Source organism: Leptopilina heterotoma, unplaced genomic scaffold, assembly GCF_015476425.1.
Source record: "Leptopilina heterotoma isolate Lh14 unplaced genomic scaffold, ASM1547642v1 Lhet_60, whole genome shotgun sequence".
Lineage (NCBI taxonomy): Eukaryota > Metazoa > Arthropoda > Insecta > Hymenoptera > Figitidae > Leptopilina > Leptopilina heterotoma.
This window is the reverse complement of record NW_025111138.1, coordinates 5,690,579-5,715,422: the sequence shown is the minus strand read 5'-3', so window position 1 is coordinate 5,715,422 and position 24,844 is coordinate 5,690,579. Positions and strand designations below refer to the sequence as shown.

The window sequence follows — 24,844 nt, the reverse complement described above, 5'->3', positions numbered from 1 at the left end:
ATTTTGTGCACGTGTTGTGAAACAATGAAAGTATTAGATTTACATAGTGAAGAACGAATACAAATCGGAGGGCGATAGTAGGAACTGTGATCATTATTCTTTAAGAGAATATTTCCATTTAACTGAATCTACGGAGCACGGACACTCCCGAAAATTTTTTTCAAAGCTTTATAAAAAAAAACTTTATTTAATTCTTTTTTTCTAACGGTGATAATAGTTTCAGCTCATTAAGGTGCTATTTTCGAATATTTGTTATTTTTTTTACATTTAGTTATGTAAATACTTTGAAGAATTTATTATTAAATTATTTTTTTTTTACTTTTTGTTTACTATTTATTTTCTTTACAATTTTCTTTTGTTCTTCAATCCTTTTCTCGTTAACTTCTAGTACTCTTCGAGTAAAGCAAAAGGAAAATTCAAAATAAAAAATTTTAAATTGACTAAAATTATAAAAAGTAATTTTGACTGCCAGTTTAGTGTACCTGTGCTTCGCATCTAGATATTTAAAAATAAGAGCAGCGAAAAATCGACTTTAAACTTATTGATAGGTTATTTTTAAAAATCTAGACGACTGTGAAATCGACTAATTTTTTTTTTATGTCGATCACGGGAAAAAAACTGAATACTTGAAACGAATTTATTTATTTGAATCTATAAAGTAAGAAATTGTAAAAAAAAATTTTAAATCTGTTTTATGTTCCAGTAGACAATGCGTTTTTATTTATTTTCTCTTTCTTATTGTTTTAGTGAAACATATTGTGTCTGAACATATCATTTGTCGTCAAATTGTCTTAGTTTTTAATTATTTTCGTGTTGGCTTTCTTAGAGGAACATGGATCAGCTTTAAAAAAAATATATATATAATATATATTTATATCCACGTATTAATTTACGTGAATTCATTTTTAGTTTTAGAATATTGTATTTATTTTAACAAGATATTAATTGAATGAAAAAAAAAATCTTAAAGATTAATTGAGATTAATTTTTTTGTTACTATTATAATATTATTAATGTATAATAATTTTCTAATTGCGATTTTCAAAAATTCGTGTAATACCAATCGGCGGTATACATTATTGAAAAAATAATGAAGGATCATAAATATTGCACTCAATTTCAATATATATATAAGTTTTCACCAGTACAAATAAATAACGATGGCAATAAATTTTTTGTTTTGGTTGTAACAACCATAATCTCTGCTGTAAATATTGCAGTTGTATAATTTTAGATGAACAGTAAACGGAATTATCGTACTTTAAAAAATTGTGGTAAACTTTATTTTCAGTTTCCCTTTTAAAAGTTCGATGATTTTTTTCTTTATTTTTTAATTTTAATTATTATTACTATTTTTGTTATTATATTTTTTTATTATTTATTTATTATTTACTTACTTTTCTTATTATTTTAATATTTTATTATTTATTAATTATAATTATTTTTAATTTATTTAAGTTTGAAATATGTCAAGTTTGTGAACAAAATTATTGTTCTGTGTATTTTTTCTGCTTCTATTCGAGTAATAATTCATTTAGAAATTCATTTTTCATTGTATTTTATTATGAAGTTTAAAAATAATTTATTTATTTACATATTTTTATTAATTAACTTCCAGAAAGAAGAAGAACCTTTACGAATAACGGATCCAGCCCACTATGGAGGAATTAATAATTGAAGTACAAATGGATTTCCAAGCTAATGATAATTCAAAAAAGAAAAAAAATAATTAAAAATTTTTTTTACTCGAAATTTTGTACATACCTGATAAATTTTTTTTAATTTGTATTTTTAGATGAAAAAAAATTAGGAATATTTATAATAAATACAATAATTACAATAAGCATAAATTTATTATAATAATGTTAATAATTAAATAATTAAATAATTAAACATTTTTAATAAATATAATTAATAAAATATTATTTATAATTATTTTGAACGTATTTTTAATTTTTCTATAAATAAAAACTGTAGTAAAGGACAAAGAAGGATAAATTATGTATTGTATAATATTTATATTTCTATATGTATATAATAATTCTATTATAATTTATATTATAATATTTAATTATGTTCAAAAAAAGTGTAAATTTTCGCGCCATAATAGAATAACTACTCTAGTCGTTGACACTGCGGTTGATATTTGTCATCATCCTTCTTGTTTTTGTTTAAATCAAGAAGACTTTTTGCTTTAAATAACAAGAAATATACTCGATTATTTTTAAAATTATTTCAAGATTAATAATCGTATGCTACATTTTTAGTATGTATTTCTTATTGTTATCAGAAGCATTAGAAGGATTAGAAGGAAGTCAACGACTAGAGCAGTAATTTTATAGTGCGCATGTGCAGTAGAAATGAAACTGAATTTAGGTTATGTAAACACTCTTCTGGTGCTCTTCTGCCTGCTTCTGCTTCTTCTATGCAGATCACGGCGGTCACGGCTTTTTAAAATATAATTCTTTTACTTTTCATATAACAGAAAAAAAACTTGTATGAGTGAATAATAAATTTAGAAAAAATGAAGAATATTCTAGACTTTGTCGGTGAAAATTTACGATTTGAAATTCTAATAGTAATATGGACAATATCGTTATGGGAACTTTATCTCTCTTTCCGGCAGGTAAAAAATTTTCCATCAGATGCCTTTTATTTACATTAAATGGAAATCTTTATTTAAATAGTCAAAAAAAAAAAATTACGTAACAATTTAATCAACTTTTTCTATTTCAGAGGAGATTAATGCAAAAATTAGAAACATTACCTACTTTATTAGATGGAATAATGACACAAGAATTATATAGTAAATCACGTCTTTATTCACTAGACAAAAGTAATCTTGGAATTTTTAAAGCTGTATTCGCAACAATCTATAAAACTGTAGGTATCATATATAGGAGAATTGTCTGGTAATTTCTAGAATAATTAAAAAATTTATTTTGTTCTAGATTTTAATAGTTTTCTTTGCGTACTATCACGCTTGGGTATGGAGTTTAAAAGTGAATGAATCGATCGGTTTGGGTAGTGAAAATGATATTTTAAACAGTTGCACATGTATGTTTTTGACGAGCATTATTTCATTTTTCGTTGAACTGCCTATTGACGTGTACAACACATTTTGGATCGAAGCAAAACATGGATTTAACAAGCAGGTAAATTCCCCTTTTTCGTAGTTGACAATATTTACAATTTTTTAAATTCGCTTATTTGTTTTTAAATACTTGTATACGTACAAATTTTAAATATAAAGAAATATGAATATAGAGAAAAATATAAATATAAAGAAAATATAAGTATAATTTTGAATAAATAGAATTTAGAATGCATAGTAAAATAATACTACAAATTCTAAAATCTTTTTCAGACTCCGTTGTTTTTCGCCAAGGACAAAGTGAAACAAGTAATAATCACGCAAATATTCTCCCTGCTGATGATGAGCGGAGTGATATGGATTATTAAAAATGGTGGCGATTACTTTGTCCTCTACTTATGGGCCTTCACAATGGTTATGATATTTGTTATGATGCTTATTTATCCAGAATTCATAGCGCCACTTTTCGATAAATATTCACCACTTCCCGATGGTGAATTAAGAGAAAAAATTGAAGCTCTCGCTTCGTCATTAAAGTTTCCATTGTACAAATTGTTTATTGTCGAAGGCTCGAAACGATCGTCTCACAGTAATGCCTATATGTATGGTTTCCACAAGAATAAACGAATTGTTCTCTTCGACACGCTCGTTAAAGAATACTATAAACCAAGTGAGGATGAAAAAGACAAGGGCGATGAGAATCGTAATCATGGCTGTGAAACTGATGAAGTTGTTGCCGTATTAGCTCACGAACTTGGACACTGGCAGTATAATCATGTCTGGAAAAATCTTCTTTTGGCTCAGGTAGGATTTTAATTTAAAGATTTTGGTCTCTTTTAAATTTTATTTAAATTTCAGGCTTGTACTCATCACTCCCAAAAGAATTCAGTTGTTTAAGGAACATTTTTATAGAATTCTTTGCAAATATTCAGTTTATTTTCATAAATAACAAAAATTTTCACAGGAATTCAATTATTTAAAATACAGTTTTCATAAAATTCTTCGACAAAATTTAATTTAAAGTATTGAAAATTCTTCGTAAGAATTCAATTATATAAAAAAATTTTAATAAAGTTCTTCTCAGGAATTCAATTCTTTTTACAAATTTTAATAAAATTTGTTGGAAAAATTCAGATATTTTCATAAATAATAAAATTCTTCGGAGGAAATCAATTATTTTAAATAATTTTAATACATTTTAATACCCTTTGGAAGAAAATAAAAAATTATTAAAAATTATCAAAAATTCGAAAAACCGAATTTCTTAAAATTCAACATTTTTTCATCTGTTTTATGGCAATTACCTTCAGTATTTTTGGGCTCTTCAAAAACACTTTACTTATTTAGTAGTCTCCGCCCTTTGGTAAAAAATAAAAAATTATCAAAAATTATCAAAAATTGGAAAACCAGAATTTCTAAAAATTCAACATTTTTTCTTCGGTTTTATGGCAATTAGCTTTATTATTTTTGTGCTCTTCAAAAACACTTTACTTATTTAATAGTCTCCACCCTTTGGTAAAAAATCAAAAATTATCAAAAATTCGAAAAACCGAATTTCTTAAAATTCAACATTTTTTCTTCTCATTTACTGCATTTAACTTCATTTTTTTCATTATTAAATTAATTATTTTTGTATTTAAATAATTGAATTCTCGTAGACTTTCTAAAAATAATTAATTTAAAATTAAATTTCAGTTAAAATTTTAGATAATAATTGAATATGAGAAGCGTTATAGTGTGAATTTTGTGAAATAATTAAATTTCAAAAGACTTTTAAATTGAAATTTGAAAGAATTACAGTTGTGATCTTAAAAATAGTTTAATTTCAAAAAGACTTTTGCATTGAAATCATTTAAAATATTTTAATTCCAGTGGAAAAATAAATAGGTATTTAAATATTTATTTAACAAAAATTATTCTATTTTCGAATGTAATATTTAGTTTAGAAATTGTGAGAAAATTGAGTCGTTAAATTTAATTTTTCGATAGCAACTTTTTTTTTACTTTTTTCAGACTTAAAGCTACTTTTAGTAATTAACTATCGAGTACGAAACCTAAAATTCAATCAATGCATAATTTTTTCTTTTTAAATTGTTACAGATATCGATTTTGATCAACTTTTACGTTTTTGACATGCTTTTACACTATCATCCAATGTACAATGCTTTTGGTTTCACCGATTCGGAACCAATTCTTATCGGCCTCATTATTGTTTTGACCTATATTTTGATGCCAATTAATGAGGTAAGACATTGCATTATTTTTTTAGATTTATTTATACGTTAAAAAAATTCTTTTCCTTTTTTTATGTTTACAAAAAAGAGAAAGAGAATAAAGAAATCTTCTGATAAATAAATTTTTTCTAATAAAAAGGATAATTTTGTTATAATTAATTAATTAATTAAATTAATTGCCATTAATTTGTTGTAGCTAATCGACTTTGGACAAACCGTCTGCTCGCGAATATTTGAATTTCAAGCGGACAATTTCGCCAAGAATTTGGGCTACACTGAGAATTTGAAGAAGGCACTGATAAAATTGCAAACGGATAATTTAAGTTTCCCAGTGTTCGACAAATTGTATTCCACTTGGCATCACAGTCATCCTCCAATTCTTGAAAGATTGGAAAACTTAAGTAAAGAAGACTAAAGAAAAAAAGACTAAGATCTTTTCTAATTGTGATAAATAAGGAAGTAATTTTTAAAAAAATTTGCAGGTATTTCCAATTCTTTAATTTAACTTTCTTTTTTTTCCAAACTTCTTCTTTACATTTTAAATAGTTTTTTTTTTCTTGTCTTTTTATAAACAATTTCACAAATATTTCTACCTTTTTTTTAAGATGACAAAACACTACGATTTTTGTATAAATTTTTCCATTATACAATTAATAGTCATGTAGAAATAATAAATTATTTAAAATTTAAAATTGTATTTACAATAGCAGTTATCCAGGTGGTTATTGCGTAAGCGCCAGCGTCGACTTGTGTCAAAAATTCCGCCTGCTTCACATAACTGGCACGTCCGGCTCTAAAAAATAAAATTTTCATTTAATACTTTCGAAATATTGTAGTTTTTAGAAAAATTTATTTTTATTTTCACTTTAACTTTTTTATTATTAACTATTAATATTATTATTTTATTGAATTAATATTACTATTATATTAAATTAATATCGTTTATTAATTTATACTTAAATATTTATGTAACTATATGAAAAATTGTTACTTTGGTGTCATATTTTTTGTAGCCTCACAGCCGTCTTTCACTGCTTTTTCAACTATTTTTGCAGTCTCAATAACGGGGAGAGATAAATTCGCTTCAAGTTCGGAGCAACCGGCTATCATAGCGTCAAGCTAAAGGATTTTAATTTTTTTAAATTATAAATCTTTAAAATTCTACCGTCGACGCACAACTCTACTGAAAAGTCGATCCTGTAGAGTGAATTAATTTAATTTAATTCAATTCGTTTCAAATACATTTCCTTTTCAATATGTTTAGTAAAGGAGAAAAAAAAATAAATTCAATTTACAGGATTTTTTCAGTAGTTGTCGCGTACTTATATTTATTTTTTTTATTTTGTTTGAGAACCATTGTTTTATCGCCCATTCTGGCTTTGCTGTGCTTCATTATTCCGTTAATTGCCATTCTCCAAGCTTTATGCCACAATTGGGGCCAATTTTCATTATCAGAATTTGCAATTTCTTTTGCCGACAAAGTGAACATTAAACTGTATAAAGCGCCCGACGTTCCACCCACTTTCTCTTCGGCAATGTAGGAAAGTTTCATGAATACCGAAGCTGGATGTGATAGACTAAATTCTTCTATTGACATCACAATAGCTGTAAAAAGAATAATCCTTTCAAAAATTCGTCAACATTCTTTAAAATTGTTAAATATTCTTGAACATTTTTGAAATATTCTAAATATTCTAAAAATTTTTAAGTATTCCTAAATAATTTTTAAATATTCCTTTTAACTTCTGGAATTTATTCTAAGTTTGATAATAATTACCATCGGCAAGTAGTTTCAAAGTTGAACCACAATCTCCATCGCCACAACCACTATCGAGATTATTGATATAATTTTCCTTGTCAATTATCGCTTTACTTGCATTTAATAGGCATTCTTTAAATAAACGTTCTTCGTGTTTGTTGAATTTTTTCCCCAATTTATTGAATGTCACTCTTTCCTCCTCGACGGAAAATTTTTCCCTTTTAGAAGAAGGAATTGTATACGATTTTCCCGGCCATTGCGGTGCTTCGGTTGGATCATCGAGATAATTAATTATTTCTTTTTCCTCATTCGCGGGAAGTTTCAATATTGATACATGAACACCGGAACTATTCAATGATGACATTAATATTCCAGAATAAATTCGCACGGGCTTTATTCCAAGCAGTTCTGTTAGTATAAAAATGAATTTAATTTAGTTTGATTGTTAACTTTTAACTTTAACAAACTTTGAAAATATTAACTTTCAATTAATGATTTCGATCTACAATTTCAATTAATGATTTCAATCAGTGATTTTAATTTAAGTATTTAACAATTTAAATTCTTAGATAAAAAGAAAAAAATTGTAAAAAAAAACTCACGACATTGTGTGACTACTTCTTTGACGACGATTCCAGTTTCTAATTGATTCAATCCACCGAAATTATTCACAATTATTGCAATTGAATCGTTGTATTGAAGAGATAGAGTTTCGATTAATTTCTTCAGAATTTGCGATACAATTACATTTGTAGTCTGTAATTTTTTTCTCTCGTATCCCGCTTCCCCGTGGACTCCCAGTCCGTATTCTATTTCATCTTCTGGTATCTCGAACATTAATCCTTTACCTAAAAATTTTTTAATAGTAAATTAATATTAGGTATTAACATTCTTACAATTATTTTTCTTTCTCAGTATTAAAAAATAGTGAAATAATTCAATTTTTTAAAGTGAAGATTAAAATTCAACAAGTAAATTAGAAAATTTCTTGAATTAAAAACCTGGTAGTGAACAAGCTGTGAGACCAACGCCGTAAGTTGCTATATTTTTTAAGACTAATTTTGCGAATTTCGTTACTTCCTCCAAATTATGACCCCTTTGGGCGAGAGCGCCTGCAATTTTCATTATAAACAAAATACCACAAACTGCTCGTCGTCCAGCACGTCCCAATTCATTTTCTGGTATTGAGCAATCGTCCTCTACAATTATTTCATTTACCTAAAATTTTCTATCGTTAAATTTGTAATTATTGATTGAAATTAATATTTCTTACTTTTATTCCCAGAACTTTAGCCTTTTCAATGGCTATTCCAAAGTTTAAACAATCGCCCGTGTAATTCGGTATAATGACCAAAGTACCAGCTGTAAAAAAAAAATTTTTATTTAGTTATTTTCATTCAGAATTCCTTTACTGCAAAAAAATATATTTAATTAGAAAAATTTCGAAATTATTTTCCATTGAACTTTTCTTTCACTCGCACCATTATTATTTATTGATACACATTTTAAGGCATGTAAAATATGACTCGGCGGAGGTGAGGCGAAAATTGATCCAGCAATCGCAGCATTCAACATACCAGAGCCGACAAATCCTAAAAAAAATAATTATATTGAAATTATTCAATGTTAATTAACAACAGTTTCGAAAAATTAAAAATAAATTGTCTAACACTTAAGAAACAAATTTAAATTGAAATAAACAAATTTAATTTAACGATAAAGACAAACAATTCAATTTATTAAATTAAACGATTAAACTGATCAATAAAACTATAAAGATAACAAAATGAAATTGAAAATTAAAACAAAAATATTTATTAACATTTAAAAACAGTTTGAGGAATATTGGAAATTTTACCAGTTGCGAAAGGTTCGTGACCACTGCCACCACCGCAAATTATTGTCACTTTTTCATTTGAATCTGACCACTAGAAAAACTGATAATTAATCAAATACTTATATTTTATTGTAATTGGAAAAATATTTAAATTTTCAATATGTAAAGAAAATAATAATGAATAATAATTAAATAATCAATAACTAAGTAATAATAATAAATTAAATTAAATAAATAACACTTATTTTAACTAATAATAATAAATTATTTAATAATAATTAATTACCTAAGAATTAATTTTTTGTTGTTAAAAAATACTTACATGAGGTGCTAAAACAACTCGTTTCTTCAAATGTAATTCAAGGCACGGGTATGTCAAAAAAAATCCTGTTAATGATTCATCAACTGCTGTTGATACCGAATTGATTAAATTCTTTTTTGACATTTTATTACGCAGATTTTAATATTTTTAAATAAACTAAATAGATCAAAAATCAATTATTCTCTTCGGTGCGTTGGAAAATTTTTCCAGTCTTCTTTCAATGAAACATAACAGAAATTATGAATAGGATTCTCAAATCCCTAAGAAAATATTTATCATTCACTTTGACACGATTAATATTATGTAACACACATGCTACATTTATGACCTTCTTCCTCATTATCAACAAATTACGTCAGAATATCCATATTATATACAGTGGTGAGATTTATTTTGAATTAATAAAATTTCACGTTTAAATTAACAGAATTTTATTTTTCTCTTGCTATACATTTTTTATAAGTGTACAATAAAAAACTCACTAAAAAAGAACGATAAAAAATTTGACACTTTTTTTGAAAATTTACAATGTTTCAACATTAATGAGTTTAAATTAATTAGGTATTTAATTTTAATTCTTTAAATTTAATTAATTTTCAAATGTAAAAATTATTAAATATAATAATTATTTATTGTGTAAAAATAAAAATTGAAGTTTCTTAAAAGTTTGCATTTGATTTTGTATTTCATTAATTTTTAACTGAATTCATCAAGTTTTTGGTTAATTCTTCAAATTTGTGTATTTAAGAATTTTGTTTAATTTCTCAAGTACAAGTGAATTTAATTCTTTATAATTAAAATGTGCGTTAATTTAAAACATCACCGGAATTATAATTGTAATAAAAATTATATATATTTTAAAAAAATTCTAAATGAATTTTTATACATATTTTAAAAAATAGTTTTGAAGTGATAATTCATTTTCCAAATTCACTCATAAGAAATTTCAAAGCAAATCCGCTTGTTGAAACATTTGTACAGTATTATAATTAATCGTGTGATTTATCTGTTTTCACATATTTCTTTGCTTCATTGGCAATATTTTTTATTTCTGACAATCCTTCATCGAGAAGCGATAAATTTGCTGCTTTTTCCGCCTCTTCACTTGAACTCAATAATTTCAGCACTAAATCTAAAAGTAGAAAATTAATTTTTATTTTATTTTCTTAAATATAAAAATTTTATTTCAATTAAATTTGACAAAATTTCCAATTTACTTCAATTTTTTAAAATTATTTTCGGGAATTCAACTATCTTAAAGAAATTTTAATAACAATTTTTCAAAAGCCTTATTTTTTCAGAGTTTCTATCTATATTTATTTAAAACTTCGATAATTTTTGTTTAAACAATATTAATTAAAAACTTAATTTTATTTATTTTACGCAGGATTTTAAATAAAATTTAATAGTCAAATTTTTAATTGCAATTATTTTAAAAAGTTGAAATAAATTCTGCGCAAAATTCAATTATTTTAAAAATTTTCAATTAAAATTATTTAAAAACTCCATTATTTTCAAAAAACTTTAAGAAATTCTTTAATAGAATTTAATTATTTACGAAAACTATAATCAAATATTGTTCAACAGAATTCAATTTTTTATCAAAATTTTCGTAAAATTTAATAACAAAATTATTAATTACAATTATAAACAAAATTCAATTATTACCAAAAATTTTCATAAAATTCTTAGCAAGAATTGAATAATTTTTATATATTTTAATTTTAAGATTAAAAAAATATAAAAAGAGAAATTATTACAAAAGTTAGGAAACAAAAAATAATTGAATTCTATTAAATAATTTTATTTAAATTGTATTGAAAGTAATTTAATCCCTCCAAAGAATTTTATAACATGAAAATAATTGAATTCCTGCAAAGCAGTTTATTATTTATGAAAAAAAAAAGTAATCACAATTTTGGAATATAGTTAAATTCTTTAAAGAATAATTGAAAATAATAATTGAATTTTGGAATTATAATTCTTAAATTTTAAAGATGACATTTTACTATTTTTCAAAAAATTTATTTAACGTTTTGAAATTTAATGAATTTTTAAGGAATTTTATAGAAAAAAAGATTTAAAAAAACCAGAAGGAAACGAGATGGAAAAAAATTTAAATAATTGAATGTTTGCAAAGACTAAACTATTAAAAAAATAATAGAATTGTTTCAATGGATTTATTCAAATTTTAGAAAATAATTGAATTCTTTCGAGAAAATTTATTAAAAATTATATTGAAACTGATTGAGTTTCTCCAAAGAATTTTGTAACTTATAAAATAACTTATTATAATTTATTAAAATTGTGTTAAAAATAATTAAATTTTTCCAAAAAATTTTATTGCTAATGAAAATATTTGAATACCCGACAAAAATTTTATTAAAATTTTTGAAAATAATTTAATTGTTTCGAGGGAAATTAAAATTCTTCCCAGGAATTTAGTTAAAATGCGGTATTGAAAATAATTAAATTCTTATAAAGAATTGTATAAAAGTTTTTTTTAATTAATGGGATTATTTCGATGAATGTTATTTAAATTGAATTGAAAGTAATTAAATTCATATGAACAAATTTTTGAAAATATTGAATTCTTTCGAGAAAATTTATTAAAATTATATTAAAACTGATTGAGTTTCTCCGAAGAATTTTGTAACTTATAAAATAATTCAATTATTTCGACAAATTTTATTAAAATTCTTTAAAATAATTGAATTCCATCAAGAAATTTTATTAAAATTGTATTGAAAATAATTGAATTCCTCCAAACAATTTTATTATTAATATAAATATTTGAATTATCGCCAAGAATTTTACTAAAATTTTTAAAAATAATTTAATTGTTTCAAGGAAATTAAAAATTTTCAGACGAATTTAGTTAAAATTGTATTGAAAATAATTAAGTTCTTATAAAGAATTTTTTGAAAATAATGGAATTATTTCGAGGAATTTCATATAAACTGTATTGTAAATAATTAAATTCCTGTGAAGAATTTTATTATACACGAAAATAATTGAATTCTTGCGAAAAATTTTATTAAAATTTCTGAAACTAATTAAATTGTTTTAAACAATTTTACTAGTGTTTTGAAAATCATTCAGTCAACAAATTGAAGTTGATATTAGAAAAGAAAAAAATTTGTAAATTGAATATAAAATAGAAATACCGCGGAATATTTACATACTAATTAAAATATTGAAATTTAATTAAAATATATATATATATATATATATTAAAAAAACATACCATGATATTTAGTGAGAATGGACATAGCCTCGAGTTCCAAGTGCGTCTGCAGAAAAGTGAGAATCGACGAAACGTGCCTACCCGACATGTGCAATGCACTTTGCGTGGCAACGATGAATAAAATATTTGTCGCCAAATGAAGTGCCAATGCTGGATCCTGAGTAGAATTAATTTGATCAAGTAATGCTTCCCTATGACCAACAATAATTGGCCTATCCTTCTTTTTATCATATTTCCTCAAAACCAAACAACAAGCAATCATTGCAGATTCAATGGAATTCAAAAAATCCTCCACCGACTCACCAATCACACTTCTATGCAATTCACCAAGACTCTCCTTAATGTCTTTTGGAAATTCAAGAAGTAATTTTTGCCTCGCCTCTGTCGTTAAATTATTTGGACACTGTATAACATTTTGATTGCACGCCAATTTAAATATTTCCGTGACAAAATCCAATCCCAATGTTTTCAATAAATATTTAATCATTGACGATTGTACACTTTTTTCCAAATGCTTTATACCCTTGTCAAATACACGAATATTCACCGCAATCATATTGAGTCTATCTTCAATTTCATTTAAATTTGTATTCTTACTTTTTTGCATTAATTGCTCGGCCACTTGCATCACGTGTTTATTTAATAAAATTTGTAAATACGCCGCTAATTCATCGACAAATTCATCGATATCGGCAATATTTGAATCCTTCTTTAATTCCTTGGCAATATCGACGACAGCAATAAATGTTAATTCTTGTTTTACATTTGAATACGAAGCATTTTCTTCGTCTGAATCATTATTTTTTCCTTGATGAAACTTTTTTTTTGTTGATTTTGTCTTTGTTTCACGACCCTGTGCACCGCCACCACTCTTACCGCTTGACGCCTTTTTTCTTCTCTCAGCTTTTCTATCTGTTTTTGTATCAATTATTTCCGTGGGTTTTGATTTTAGACGATTCTCAGCAATTGATTGTAGCCATTTTCCACTGTCGACGAGTTCATTGGCCTTTTTCTCGGCTAGTGATTCTAATTTTTTGTATAAATTCTGTAGGAACGCTTCGGAAACGATGACAGTCGATGCATAAATATGAATATTTCGTTTTGTTCGTTTTAGAGTTTCTTTTAAAATTGTTTCGACGTCAGATGAACTGAAGACTGATGGTAAAAGTGGATAAATGTCCATGAATGTTTCGGTTGCTAATGTTTCGTCGATATTTGCGTCAACTTGATCTAATATTGTTGAACCAACAGCAACAGTGTCGAGGAGTGTTAAATTCTCATTGGGAAAGTGACGTTTTACGAAATTTTTCGGGTCCGATATTCCTAAACGTGAAAGTGCATCGTATTCTGAAATAATTTAAATTTGAAATTAGAATTTTTAATTTTTGAAATTTTCATAATTTAAAAAATATAATCTACAATTTAACAAATTTAATTAATTTAATGAAATTAAACATTACCGAGATATCCATTTTGTTTGTAAAAATTGTCAACCCATTCACTTTGACTTTTGGAATAAATTGATGGCACGTAAATACTATTTCCGCCTTGTTTTCCAGTAACGACACCAGGAACTTGCATCATTTCTTGTAAATTCTCCAGAATTGCTATAAAATTGTTTATTATTAATTATTATCTGCTTCAACTTCTTACATTTTTGAATAATTTTAGATTCAAAATTTAAAAAATTTACTTATTAATTCATTCATTTTTATACTTATTATTTTCAAAAGTTTTAATAATTTTAGTCGAAACAAATTATTTTTAACAATTTTAATAAATTCTTGTCAAAGAATTCAATTATTTTCTTAAAATAATATAATTCTTGAAAGGATTTTAATTGTTTTGTTTTTGAATACAATTTAATTGAAATTCTCTAAAAAAAATTCAATTTTTATTAGAAATTTTTTATTAGAAATTTGTCGAAAGAATTCCATTATTTTTAAAAATTTTGATATAATTGTTATTAAGAATTTAATTATTTTCAATACAGTTTTAACTAAATTCCTCGGAAGAATTTTAATTTCCCTAGAAACAATTAAACTATTTTCAATAATTTTAATAAAATTCTTGAGAATTCAAATATTTTCATGAATAATAAAATTGTCTAGAAAAATTTAATTATTTTCAAGATAATTTTAATAAATTTTCTCAAAAGAATTCAATTATTTTTCAAAAATTTTGCTAAAATTTGTGTATAAGATTTTACTTATTTTCTATACATTTTAAATTAAATTTCTTAAAAGAATTTAATTAATTTGAGAAATTTTAATTAAATTCACTTATTTTCAATATCTACTAATTCAATTAAAGCTCCCAAAAAAATCAGTTATTTAAAAAACATTTTAATTAAGTTTGCATGAATAATTCAAATTACTTCCATAAGTTATAAAATTCTCCGGAAAAATTCAACGACCTACTTACTTTCAATACAATTTTAATAAAATTTCTTGATAAAATTGAATGATTTTTGAAAAGTTTAACAAAATTTGTTGATAGAATTCACTTATTTTTAAGAATAGTGATTTAAACTTTAGAAGAATTTAATTATTTTCAATACAATTTTAACTATTTAAATTTCTCAAAAGAATTTTAATTTTCTTAAAAAGAATTAAATTATTTTCAATGAAATTTAAAAATTTAAATTTATTTAAAAATAAAATTTTTCTGAGAGATTCAAATATTTTCAATTCAATTTTAATAAAATTCTTCGCAGGAATTCAATCGTTTTAAAAAAATTATTATACAATTCTTTACAAAAATTTAATGATTTTCAAAAAAATTTTAATAAAATTCTTCTGAGAAATTCAAATATGTATTTTCAATTCAATTTTAATAAAAACATTAAATTGTTTAGGAATTATCTTTCTCACTTTAAAAAATGAGACAATTTTTTCAAATTTTGAAAAAGCAATCATTTTCAGAAGTTTTTATCAAAATTCTTCAAAAAATTGAGTAGTTATTGAAATTGTCGAAAAATTCTTTATAGGTAGAAATTTAATTACTTTTTGAAAAATTGCATTAAAATATTTTTAAGAAACAAATTTAATAGAATTTTTTATAATAATTTTGAATAATTTTATTTAAAAATTCTAAAAAATAATTTAACTCTGTAAGAATTGTAATTTTTGGAATGAATTAAATTTTGAATAATTGAAATAATTGAATTGCTTTGAAGAGTTTTTTTTTTAATTTCTTGAAAATAATTAAGTTTTTTACTAATTTTAATTGAAAATTTTGAAAGTACATAATTCAATTTTACAAAGAATTTATTTCAAATTTTTAAAATAAAATCATCTTTCTTATTAATTGTACTTAAAAATTTGATTATTGAATTTTATAAAAATTCCTGTGGAGAAATAAATAAGAATAAGTATTTAAATATTTATTTCAAAAATTATTATGGAATTTTTGAATAATTTAAAAAGAAATTATGAAAAAATTAGGTTTTCGAAAAATTGTAATTAAAATTTCCTGAAGATAGTTGAGTTCCCGAAAATAATTTTTTAAATATGAAATAATTGAAAATGTTGTCTAATTTATTTGAAATAAATTTTATATTTCAAAGAATTTTATTTCTTTGACTTTTAAAAATTATTTTGAAATGTAAACGTATTTTTGAAGAATTCTAATTGAAAATTTGGAAAATAATTGAATTTTACAAAAATTTAGAATTGAAATCATTAGCAGAATAAAGAAAGAAGTTTATATTCTTCTTAGAAATCAGAGAAATACATAATCAAAGTTTTGTGATAGCCCTGAATAAAATAAGTTACTTTTTTTGGATATTAAATCGACTAATTTTCCTTAGTTGTTATTTTTTTTTAGTTTCCTTAGTCGCCAAATTTATTTTTTCAATAGTTTTCTCTACTTCTTTTCAGTTTTAAAACCACTTTTTGCTACTTTTTCTTTAATTAATTAACGAGTTTGAAGTCTGAAATGAATATTTATAAGTATTTTAAAACCAAAATAAACTCTAACAAAAAAAAAGTAGAACAACTTACAGAAAAATATTCTCTCAGGAACAGCGCATTGTCCCAAAATAGCAGAAAGTGGAGTTGGTTTTGTAATTGCGGACAAAGCTCCTCTCACTTTTGCGCGATTTCTCGCCACATAGCCCTCGGTGTAAAATACTTTTAAATCCTGTGAATCTTGTTTACCAAAGACAATTTTTCCCAATTCTTTTTCCAACAATGATTGTATAAATTCAGCGGGTAAATCATATTTCAATGTCAAGTCCGACACATTTATATGACCTTGTTGACTTAATTTATCATTAATTTCGCCGGCAATTCTTATCATATAATTCCTGTCAATTAATTGACCCAAAATGAGTTTCAACGATTTATCATGCTTTTCAATATCATTGACTGATTTGGAAATTTGTGATAAATCGACATTCAAAATTTTCGCTAATTCCACTAAATTAATACGTCCACCATGAACGTATAATTCATCTTTTATTTCTTTCTCCAAATGTTGCGGTGTCACATATTCTTTGCCATCGTTCGTAAAAATAATATTCAATAATTTTGCTTCGGTTAGTTTTGTTATTATTTCCACACAATTACGCTCTGAGAGTCTAAAAAGAGGTTTTCAAGTTCAGTATAGTTTCAATTTTAAAAACAAATTCAAATAGTATAATTAAAATTCGAATCATTCGAATGTTTATTTTTTAGAACAAAATTTTTGAGGTTAGGGTAAAACAAAACGCTGTAATTTCATTCAAATTTATGTATCACTTGTAAAAAATCCCCTTCTGTATTATATCCCGGAGAAAATTTCAAAAATAAATAATTAATTATCAATTAAACTTACTTTTGTAGAGAAAAGCTAAGCTGAGCTTTTTGAAAGTCTGCAGCAAGTCTTTTAACTTCTTCCCAATCGACAGAAGTCATTTTTTTCGACAATATTTGTAAAAATTCTGATCACAGTTAATAATTATTTTGGTCTTATTAAAACCATTAAAGTCTTTTTAACTAGAGTGTTTATTTTAATTAGTGTTTTGTGTTTCTAAACACTGGAAAATCACCCCAAAAACATTCCTTATGTCACTCAACTCTTTTATGTGTTGTTTTTATCCACGTCACACGTGTGTTTGAAAGTTGTCGGTAAGACAATCAACTTCATTTCCGGTAGGTAAAAATGAACAATCAAATGTACCAACAATTTAAATGCCAGTAGTATAGTGTTTTGACAGTAGACATTTAAAATTTGAGAATGACAGATGAACGGAATTTTCGCTCCTCATATTATGAAAAGGTGAGATTTTTCTGTATATTATGTGTAAATTTGCGACATTAAATTACATTATTAAACTATTTGCAATATTTGTAAATTAAATTGAATATTTCAAAATGAGACAATCTAACCTCAAAATTTATATTATTTTTCAATTTTTTGTTATTTATTTACTGTATTTTACAGTGATAATCATTATTTTTGTTGTTGTCACTATTATTACTCTTCATTATTATTATTACTATCTTCATTACTTTTATTACTATCTTTATTCCTTTTATTACTATTATCCTATTATAATAGTGGAGGAGTAGAGTAAAATACTATATTTTTAATTTACTTTTCTCGTTACTGGTAACAGTTTACTTTTTTCTCTTAATTGTTATTATAAAAATAAATTTTCATGTTTCTCAAATTGTAGGTTGGATTTCGAAGTGTCGAGGAGAAAAAATCATTAGAAATATTATTGAAAGAACGTCCCTTGGATAAAGGAAAATTAAAGCAGTTCTGTTTACGATTCACAGTTCCTGCAATACATCGAAATTTTTTATGGAAAATTTTATTGGGAGTTATTCCAGTTCATGAGGATAGTCACGACTTTGTTATGAAGCAACGAAAAAATGAATTTGAAGATTTAAAGAGTGCATTGATTAGTGCACAAATAATGGACGTCACAACAAAACCTTCACAAATGTTTTTTACAATGTGGCTTCTGAGGAATAAACGGACAAAACTTGATATGAACACACAAATAGATATACCACCTTTTAGGTTTGTTATTATTATTATAATCATCATTCCTAATTAGTTAAATTATTTAAAATTTAATTTATTTGAAATTCACAACTTAAATTCAAAGTTAATTGACTCTTTTAACAGATCAATGAACAAGATGGCAAAAAGTTTATGGAATGTTATGAGTATAGATTATGATAATGAAAAATCAGTGGATATTTATTGGGTACTGTGTGGTTTTCTCGATCACATTCAAAAATTTCAAAAGGACGTTGATCGATTGAAAGAATGTACGTGCATTGTTCTTGAACGTGAAGATTTAGAATTATACAATCATTTAGTTGAAATTGATGCTCTGAAATTTCTTCCTTACGAAACTTGGTTTCATTCATGTTTTGCAGACATAATTAGCGATGGTTCCATAACAAAGTAAGAAATTCAAATTTTTTTTATTACGTTCTTAGAAATTTTTGATAAAAAAAAATTTTGTTTTTCATATAAAAAATGCAGTTATTTTTAACTGTTACTCAAATATCTTTATATAAATAATAAAATTCGTTAAAACAATACAATTATATTTTTGTAACTAATTAAACTCATTGCTGGATTTCAATTATTTTTAATACAATTTTAAATGAAATCATCGAAAAATGCAATTATTCTTAAAAATTTGATTAAAATTCTTCAAAAGTATTCAATTATTCTCAAAAATTTTTGATTTAATTCGTTTATTAGAATTGAATAATTATTTTCAAAAATTTTAATAAAATTCTTTATAACAATTCAATTATTAAAAAAAATTTTTTTTTAATTTCCATAAATTATAAAATTCTTTGTGAATTCAATTATTTTAAAAAATTTTAATACAATTCATAGAAAAAATTCAATTTATTTCAAAACTTTCGATAAAATTCTCTGGAAGAATTAAGTTATTTTCTATGCAATTTTAATCAATTTTCTCGATAAAATTTAATTATTTTTAAAAATATTGGTAAAATTTGCAATTATTTTTATAAATAATAAAATTCTTCAGAGGATTTCAATTATTTTTAACAATATTAATACGATTCCTTGAAAGAATTTAATTATTTTCTGTACGATTTTAATAAATTTTCTCGAAAACTTTTAATTATTTTCAAAAATATTGGTAAAATTTGTGTATTAGAATTTAATTATTTTCAATACACTTTTCATTAAATTTCTTTGAAGAATTTCATTATTTTCAAAAATTTGTCGAAATTCAATTACTTTCAATATCTGCTATTTTAATATAATTTCCCAAAAGAATTTAATTAATTAAAATAAAATTTTAATTAAATTCGTCGCAAGAAATCAATTACTTTCATAAGTTAGAAAATTCTTTCGAAAAATTCAATAATTTTCAGTACAATTTGAATGAAATTTGTTGATGGAATTTAATTATTTTAAAAAAAATTGAATAAAGATTTGTTGATAGAATTCACTGTTACAAAATTGTGTTAAACTCTTCAGAAGAATTTAATTATTTATAGTACAATTTTAATTAAATTCCTTGCACGAACTTAAATTTTCTTCGAAACAATTGATTTTTTATTCAATTTATTAATTAATTTAATTTCAATTCCTATTTTTAATACAATTTTAGATGAATTATTCGAAAAATTTAATTATTCTTGAAATTTTTATGAATTTTCTTCAAAAGAATTGAATTATTTAAAAATTTGTTGATAAAATTCTTTATAAGAATTCAATTTTAAGAAATAATGAATTATTTAATAAATTATTTATTTTTATATTTAAATAATTGAATTCTTGGAGAAATTTCTAATAAGAATTGATTTAAAATTGAATTTCTATTAAAATTTTAGAGAATAATTGAATATTAGAAGCGTTATGGTGGGAATTTTTAGAAATAACATGGTTGCCACACAACCTGGAAAACCTGGAAATAGCATGGAATTTGAAAAAGAGTATGGAAAACCTGGAAATAGCATGGAATTTGAACAAATTTCTGGAATTTTTTTTTTGTTAGTGAAAGATATTAAGAAAAATTCCATTCAACATGTTATTTTTTTTAAAAATGTTAACATACAATTTTCCTTTTCCATGTTATCTTCTCTTTAAATTAATTTAATTTTTCTTTTTAATTATTGACTAAAACTGTGAAAAATGTTGTTAAGATTGTTCTAAAAAAAGGAATTTATATCTTTATTAGTATTACGATTGTCAAAATTTTTTGATACTAGTTGTTTTTTGTTCAAGATTTTGAACAACGTTTAAAGATAAAAATTATTTAATTTAGAATTGACTTGAATGTTCTAATTATGACTGATTCTTCTGAATTTATGCAATAACTAAAATAATTTCATCTCCAAAGTCTTTTTAACATTTCTCCAATAGGAATTTTATAAGAAAACTAAATTTTTATGGTTTTTTTTCAAATTCTTAGAAATTTTTTAAAAATAGTGCCAGAAAATACAATGTTTTTTCTATCATTATGTGTATTTTAAAAATTTTTGGACCTCCGTTTTATATGTGATAAAAATGTTTAAATTTTGTCTTCAATTTAAGTTAAAATTACATCATGATGATTAATGATGTTTTTATACATTAAAAATATTCTAAAAAAAATTTTAATGCACATTAAAATAAAGTTAAAGATCTGATGTTTAATTTTTGTATATATATATTATTTATAAAAAGGAGGAATATTATTGCTTTTATAAATATTCAAATTTTACTTATCGGCCCTAGTAAAATTCAAAGAAGAAAGACTTTAATATTTTCAAATTAATTTTGCGCAACTTAAATTCTTACTCTTGAGTATGAAATAAAGTAGTTTCAATAGAAAAAACCATATAATTTAAAAAAAATAAATTAAAAAATCGAATATCAAAAGTAGCACTTTCAGAAAAATTACCCTTATATAGGTAAGTGAGTATTATTGTCTCACTTTGACATAAAAATGCCTGTGATTTTAACTGTTTAAGGGGGCATTAATTTATAACTACATAATAATGAATATTGTTAACACTGTTTTGTAAAATACTTGTTTTTTCATCACAAATAATTCCTAAATTTTAACCTGGAATTTTTAATATTTTTGACCTGGAAAACCTGGAAAAAGCCTGGAATTTTGAAATCTAGATTTTGTGGCAACCATGAATAATTAAATTTAAAAAGATTTTTAAATTGAAATCGTTGAAAATTTTTTGATAGATACTTTTTTACTATTTTTTTAGTCTTAAAGCTTTTTTTTGCTACTTTTTTAAAAATTAATTATCAAGTACGAAGCTTGCTGTTTGAAAATTGTTTTAAAAAAATTAATTTCATTCTGAAAAATAATTTTAATTATTCAATAATCCGAATAATTTTCTTAGTATTGAATTAATTTAATTAAACTTAATTAAATAAGTATTAAATAATTGTCTATAATAATTATTAATTTAATATTTGTTTATAGAATTTGGGACAAGATTGCAGTAGGAGCATATAAAATTTTAGTATTTGTTGCAATTGTAATTTTAACTACTCTGCGTCGATTTTTACTGAAATGCAGTAAACTCGACAATGTTCTCGATATTATTCAAAATGTAAGTCCTTTTTTCTTCATCTTCCTAATTTTTTTTTTTTTTTTTTTGAATAAAATTCATTTCAATTTTTTCCTTTCTTATAGATTACTGAAGAAACTTCAGAGCTTATAGTCAATAAAGCAATCGAATTATGGCAACAAAGTGGATCAAATGTTGTACAAAATACTTAGGTAATTTTATAATCGCAAATACTCACAAATTATGGCTGTATAAACATTATCTCTAATTTTTGAATTCTAAGCTTATTTATTAATATATTGCAAATAAATGATAATTTCAATAATTTTATTCTTTAATTTCAATCTAAATAAGTGACAAATTAATATTAAGTTCGGGTAAATTAAAAAAAAAAGAAAAGAAAAGATAAAAATAAACTAAAAAGGAATTAAAGGAAAAGAAATACTAAAACAGTTAAAAATAATCAATTTTATTAATTCATTCGTCATTATATTGTTAACTCTCAAGAGTTAAAAACCCTCGTCTAGATTTTACCGAACGATGTATCCTTCGTTTATATATATATATTTTTTTTCATATGGCGTTTACACATAATTCACTGCATACAAATATAAATTATTCGATAGTTTCAAAATAATGTTTCGTTCGATTTCGATTATCTCCGAATAAAATCTTTTAAATCGTTTATACATTCATCAAGAAACTTTTATTTGGAGAAATAAGTGTCGAACCTATGATATTGACAAAAGAAATTTACATCGCTGGCAAGTTTTTACTTTTTTTTTTTTATTAATTCTTTTTATTTTATAATATATGATTGCATCTCCAAGAAAACTAATGCCACTTGAAGTGTACTAACACTTTATATCTCTCTCTTTTTCTCGTCATTTTTCAAAATAATCACAATTTTTTTTCCACAAAAAAAACCACGAATTCAATTCTGTAATTAATTTTTTTTTCACAAACAATTACGAATTTCATTATGTAATTAATTTCGTCGAATTATTGTCAAAAATGAGAAAATGGGATGGAAAAAATATTTATATTAATTAAAAAACAAAATATTTTTTAATTGAATAAAAATTTGGCACAACATTAAAATTATATTTCAATAAGTGAAGAAATATATATATTTAAAGAAACAAAAAATAAAGGGAACTATTTTTTATTAGTGCATTATAAGAGAGATAAAAGTGTTTTCTAAGTCACAGTTATTTCGTATATTTTTTTATCAAAGGAAAAAATTTATCACGTTTTTAAATAAACGTAGTAGAATTTTTTCCAGTTTTTTTTCTCCTTTTCTTTGACTCTAGTCCAATTCGTTTTTCTTCGATAAGTGAAATATAATTAAATTGTTCTCAAAGAAAAACGACTTTAACGTTGAAACACAAATATTCTAATTGAAACAAAATTGTTGTCATTGTAACAAAATTATTTTCATTGAAATAAAATTATTGAATAAAAATTTTTCTAATTAAAAAAAAAGTGCATTATCAAAAAAAAAAGACAAGATTATATAATATATCTAAGAAAAATGCTTTCTAATTGAGAAAACGATTCACATAAAATTATATACAATTAAAGTGACTAAACATTAAACATCAGAATAAAAATACAAATTTTGTTTCAATATTCAGTGTGTATATGATAATTGACAGAAAATGAAAAAAACGTTACGTAGATAAATATACTGTGTATATATGTTAATATATACCTTAAAAATTAAAATTATGCTTATTGGAAAAAATTATTCGACTAGAGCCCCGTATATATTCGAAAATATGCAATATATTTTTTATTTACTTTTTTTTGAATTGCGCATTATTTTTGAGGAACTATGAAAAAATATTATACAGAATAGAAATCTGCTCGTATTTAAGAGATGATAATGTTGATTATGAACTATAAACATTCATTCGACAAAATACATATTAAGATAAAACTAACGTATATTTATAATACATTTTCTATTTTAGTTTCTCATTTTTTTTATTCTATCACTTTTCTGCATTCACAGTCACAGTCGATTTTAATTGCAAAATATAAAAAAGTATCATTTTTTTTTTGTTTTCCAAAAAAACAAGAAACAAAATTTTAAAGCAAAATTATTTTACGCCAAAGATATGATTTTTTTTTCTTGAAGTATTTCTATTTAATTCTTTTTATTGATTGAATATTTTTTAACAATAAATTGTAAACCCCCTTTTTTATTTTCTATTCTTAATTCTTCTATTTCTATTTTTTTTCTTTTTAAATATTTTCGAAGATGAATAATTGAAAACTTCGATTTGTTGTACAACATTATTCTATGTATAGAAAAGGATGCACAAAGCTGTGTTTAAGAATAATTGCTATTGGTTGTTTCATTGTTTTGAAAAAAAGGGCAAAAGAATTCTTGGAGTTAGTTGGAATCATTAGTAATGTTATTGAAGTTTAATCAAGGTTTATAACCGTCTATCGAGATCTATATTTTTTTTAAGTGACTGATCCATAATTATTAAATGAAATTTAATTCGTAGAATACTATTTAGATGATTGAATTATACTATCAATGGTAGACACTTACTATCAATGCTTATACTGAATTAAGTCTTTTTCACGAAGACATTTTCTTCAGATTTGATTTATTAGAGAGGCAGTTTTTTGTAGAATCGATGATTTAATTTAAAAATAAAATTTTACATTAGATATGATAATATTGTTTCCTTTTTTTGCTTTTTTTATTTAATGAATATTGTATATATATTTTTTATTTAAAATACCATTTGAAAGCACACGTCGTAAAATTTAAAGAAAAAAAAAATTATTTTTACAACGAAAAATTCAATCGTAATTCAAGTTAAAA

The 24,844-nt window shown here is 23.4% G+C and overlaps 5 protein-coding genes across 7 annotated transcripts in view; 3 read left to right on the top strand and 2 right to left on the bottom strand.

Moving 5' to 3' along the window:
- Positions 1-1,788, top strand: part of LOC122509297 (putative phosphatidate phosphatase) — a 46,981-nt gene extending 45,193 nt beyond the window's left edge. The window contains exon 9 of the mRNA XM_043623249.1: positions 1,619-1,788. Within this exon, the coding sequence (XP_043479184.1) occupies positions 1,619-1,678 (60 nt within the window). The 3' untranslated portion in view covers positions 1,679-1,788. The remainder of the gene's footprint in view (positions 1-1,618) is intronic.
- Positions 1,789-2,379: 591 nt separating this feature from the next.
- Positions 2,380-6,156, top strand: LOC122509310 (CAAX prenyl protease 1 homolog). 2 transcript variants are annotated; one of them, XR_006302343.1, is made up of 7 exons: positions 2,380-2,626; positions 2,737-2,883; positions 2,952-3,155; positions 3,368-3,898; positions 5,195-5,338; positions 5,525-5,810; positions 6,036-6,156. XR_006302343.1 is itself a non-coding variant. In XM_043623270.1 (6 exons), the coding sequence occupies exons 1-6, from the start codon at positions 2,525-2,527 to the stop codon at positions 5,741-5,743; spliced, it is 1,347 nt and encodes a 448-aa protein (XP_043479205.1). In that variant the 5' UTR covers positions 2,380-2,524; the 3' UTR covers positions 5,744-6,020. The 2 variants fall into 2 exon arrangements, 1 of the variants encoding a protein (XP_043479205.1); XM_043623270.1 differs by lacking the exon at positions 6,036-6,156 and having other exon boundaries at positions 5,525-6,020.
- LOC122509308 (triokinase/FMN cyclase-like) lies at positions 5,886-9,574 on the bottom strand. 2 transcript variants are annotated; one of them, XM_043623268.1, is made up of 10 exons: positions 9,247-9,574; positions 8,946-9,015; positions 8,569-8,679; positions 8,361-8,449; positions 8,089-8,305; positions 7,690-7,935; positions 7,106-7,495; positions 6,683-6,933; positions 6,320-6,447; positions 5,886-6,121 (listed from the first exon to the last, which is right to left on the bottom strand). In XM_043623268.1, the coding sequence occupies exons 1-10, from the start codon at positions 9,367-9,369 to the stop codon at positions 6,004-6,006; spliced, it is 1,743 nt and encodes a 580-aa protein (XP_043479203.1). In that variant the 5' UTR covers positions 9,370-9,574; the 3' UTR covers positions 5,886-6,003. The 2 variants fall into 2 exon arrangements, with proteins under 2 accessions (XP_043479203.1, XP_043479204.1); XM_043623269.1 differs by having other exon boundaries at positions 8,946-9,024; positions 9,247-9,571.
- Positions 9,575-9,831: 257 nt separating this feature from the next.
- On the bottom strand, positions 9,832-17,453 carry LOC122509307 (E3 UFM1-protein ligase 1 homolog). The gene is made up of 5 exons (XM_043623267.1): positions 17,312-17,453; positions 16,498-17,075; positions 13,954-14,100; positions 12,494-13,840; positions 9,832-10,378 (listed from the first exon to the last, which is right to left on the bottom strand). Exons 1-5 carry the CDS (start codon positions 17,389-17,391, stop codon positions 10,236-10,238), a joined length of 2,295 nt encoding a protein of 764 aa, XP_043479202.1. The 5' UTR covers positions 17,392-17,453; the 3' UTR covers positions 9,832-10,235.
- Positions 17,454-17,623: 170 nt separating this feature from the next.
- Positions 17,624-22,324, top strand: LOC122509311 (TBC1 domain family member 7). The gene is made up of 5 exons (XM_043623271.1): positions 17,624-17,755; positions 18,156-18,505; positions 18,614-18,898; positions 21,912-22,041; positions 22,125-22,324. The coding sequence occupies exons 1-5, from the start codon at positions 17,714-17,716 to the stop codon at positions 22,209-22,211; spliced, it is 894 nt and encodes a 297-aa protein (XP_043479206.1). The 5' UTR covers positions 17,624-17,713; the 3' UTR covers positions 22,212-22,324.
- The last annotated feature ends 2,520 nt before the right edge of the window (positions 22,325-24,844 follow it).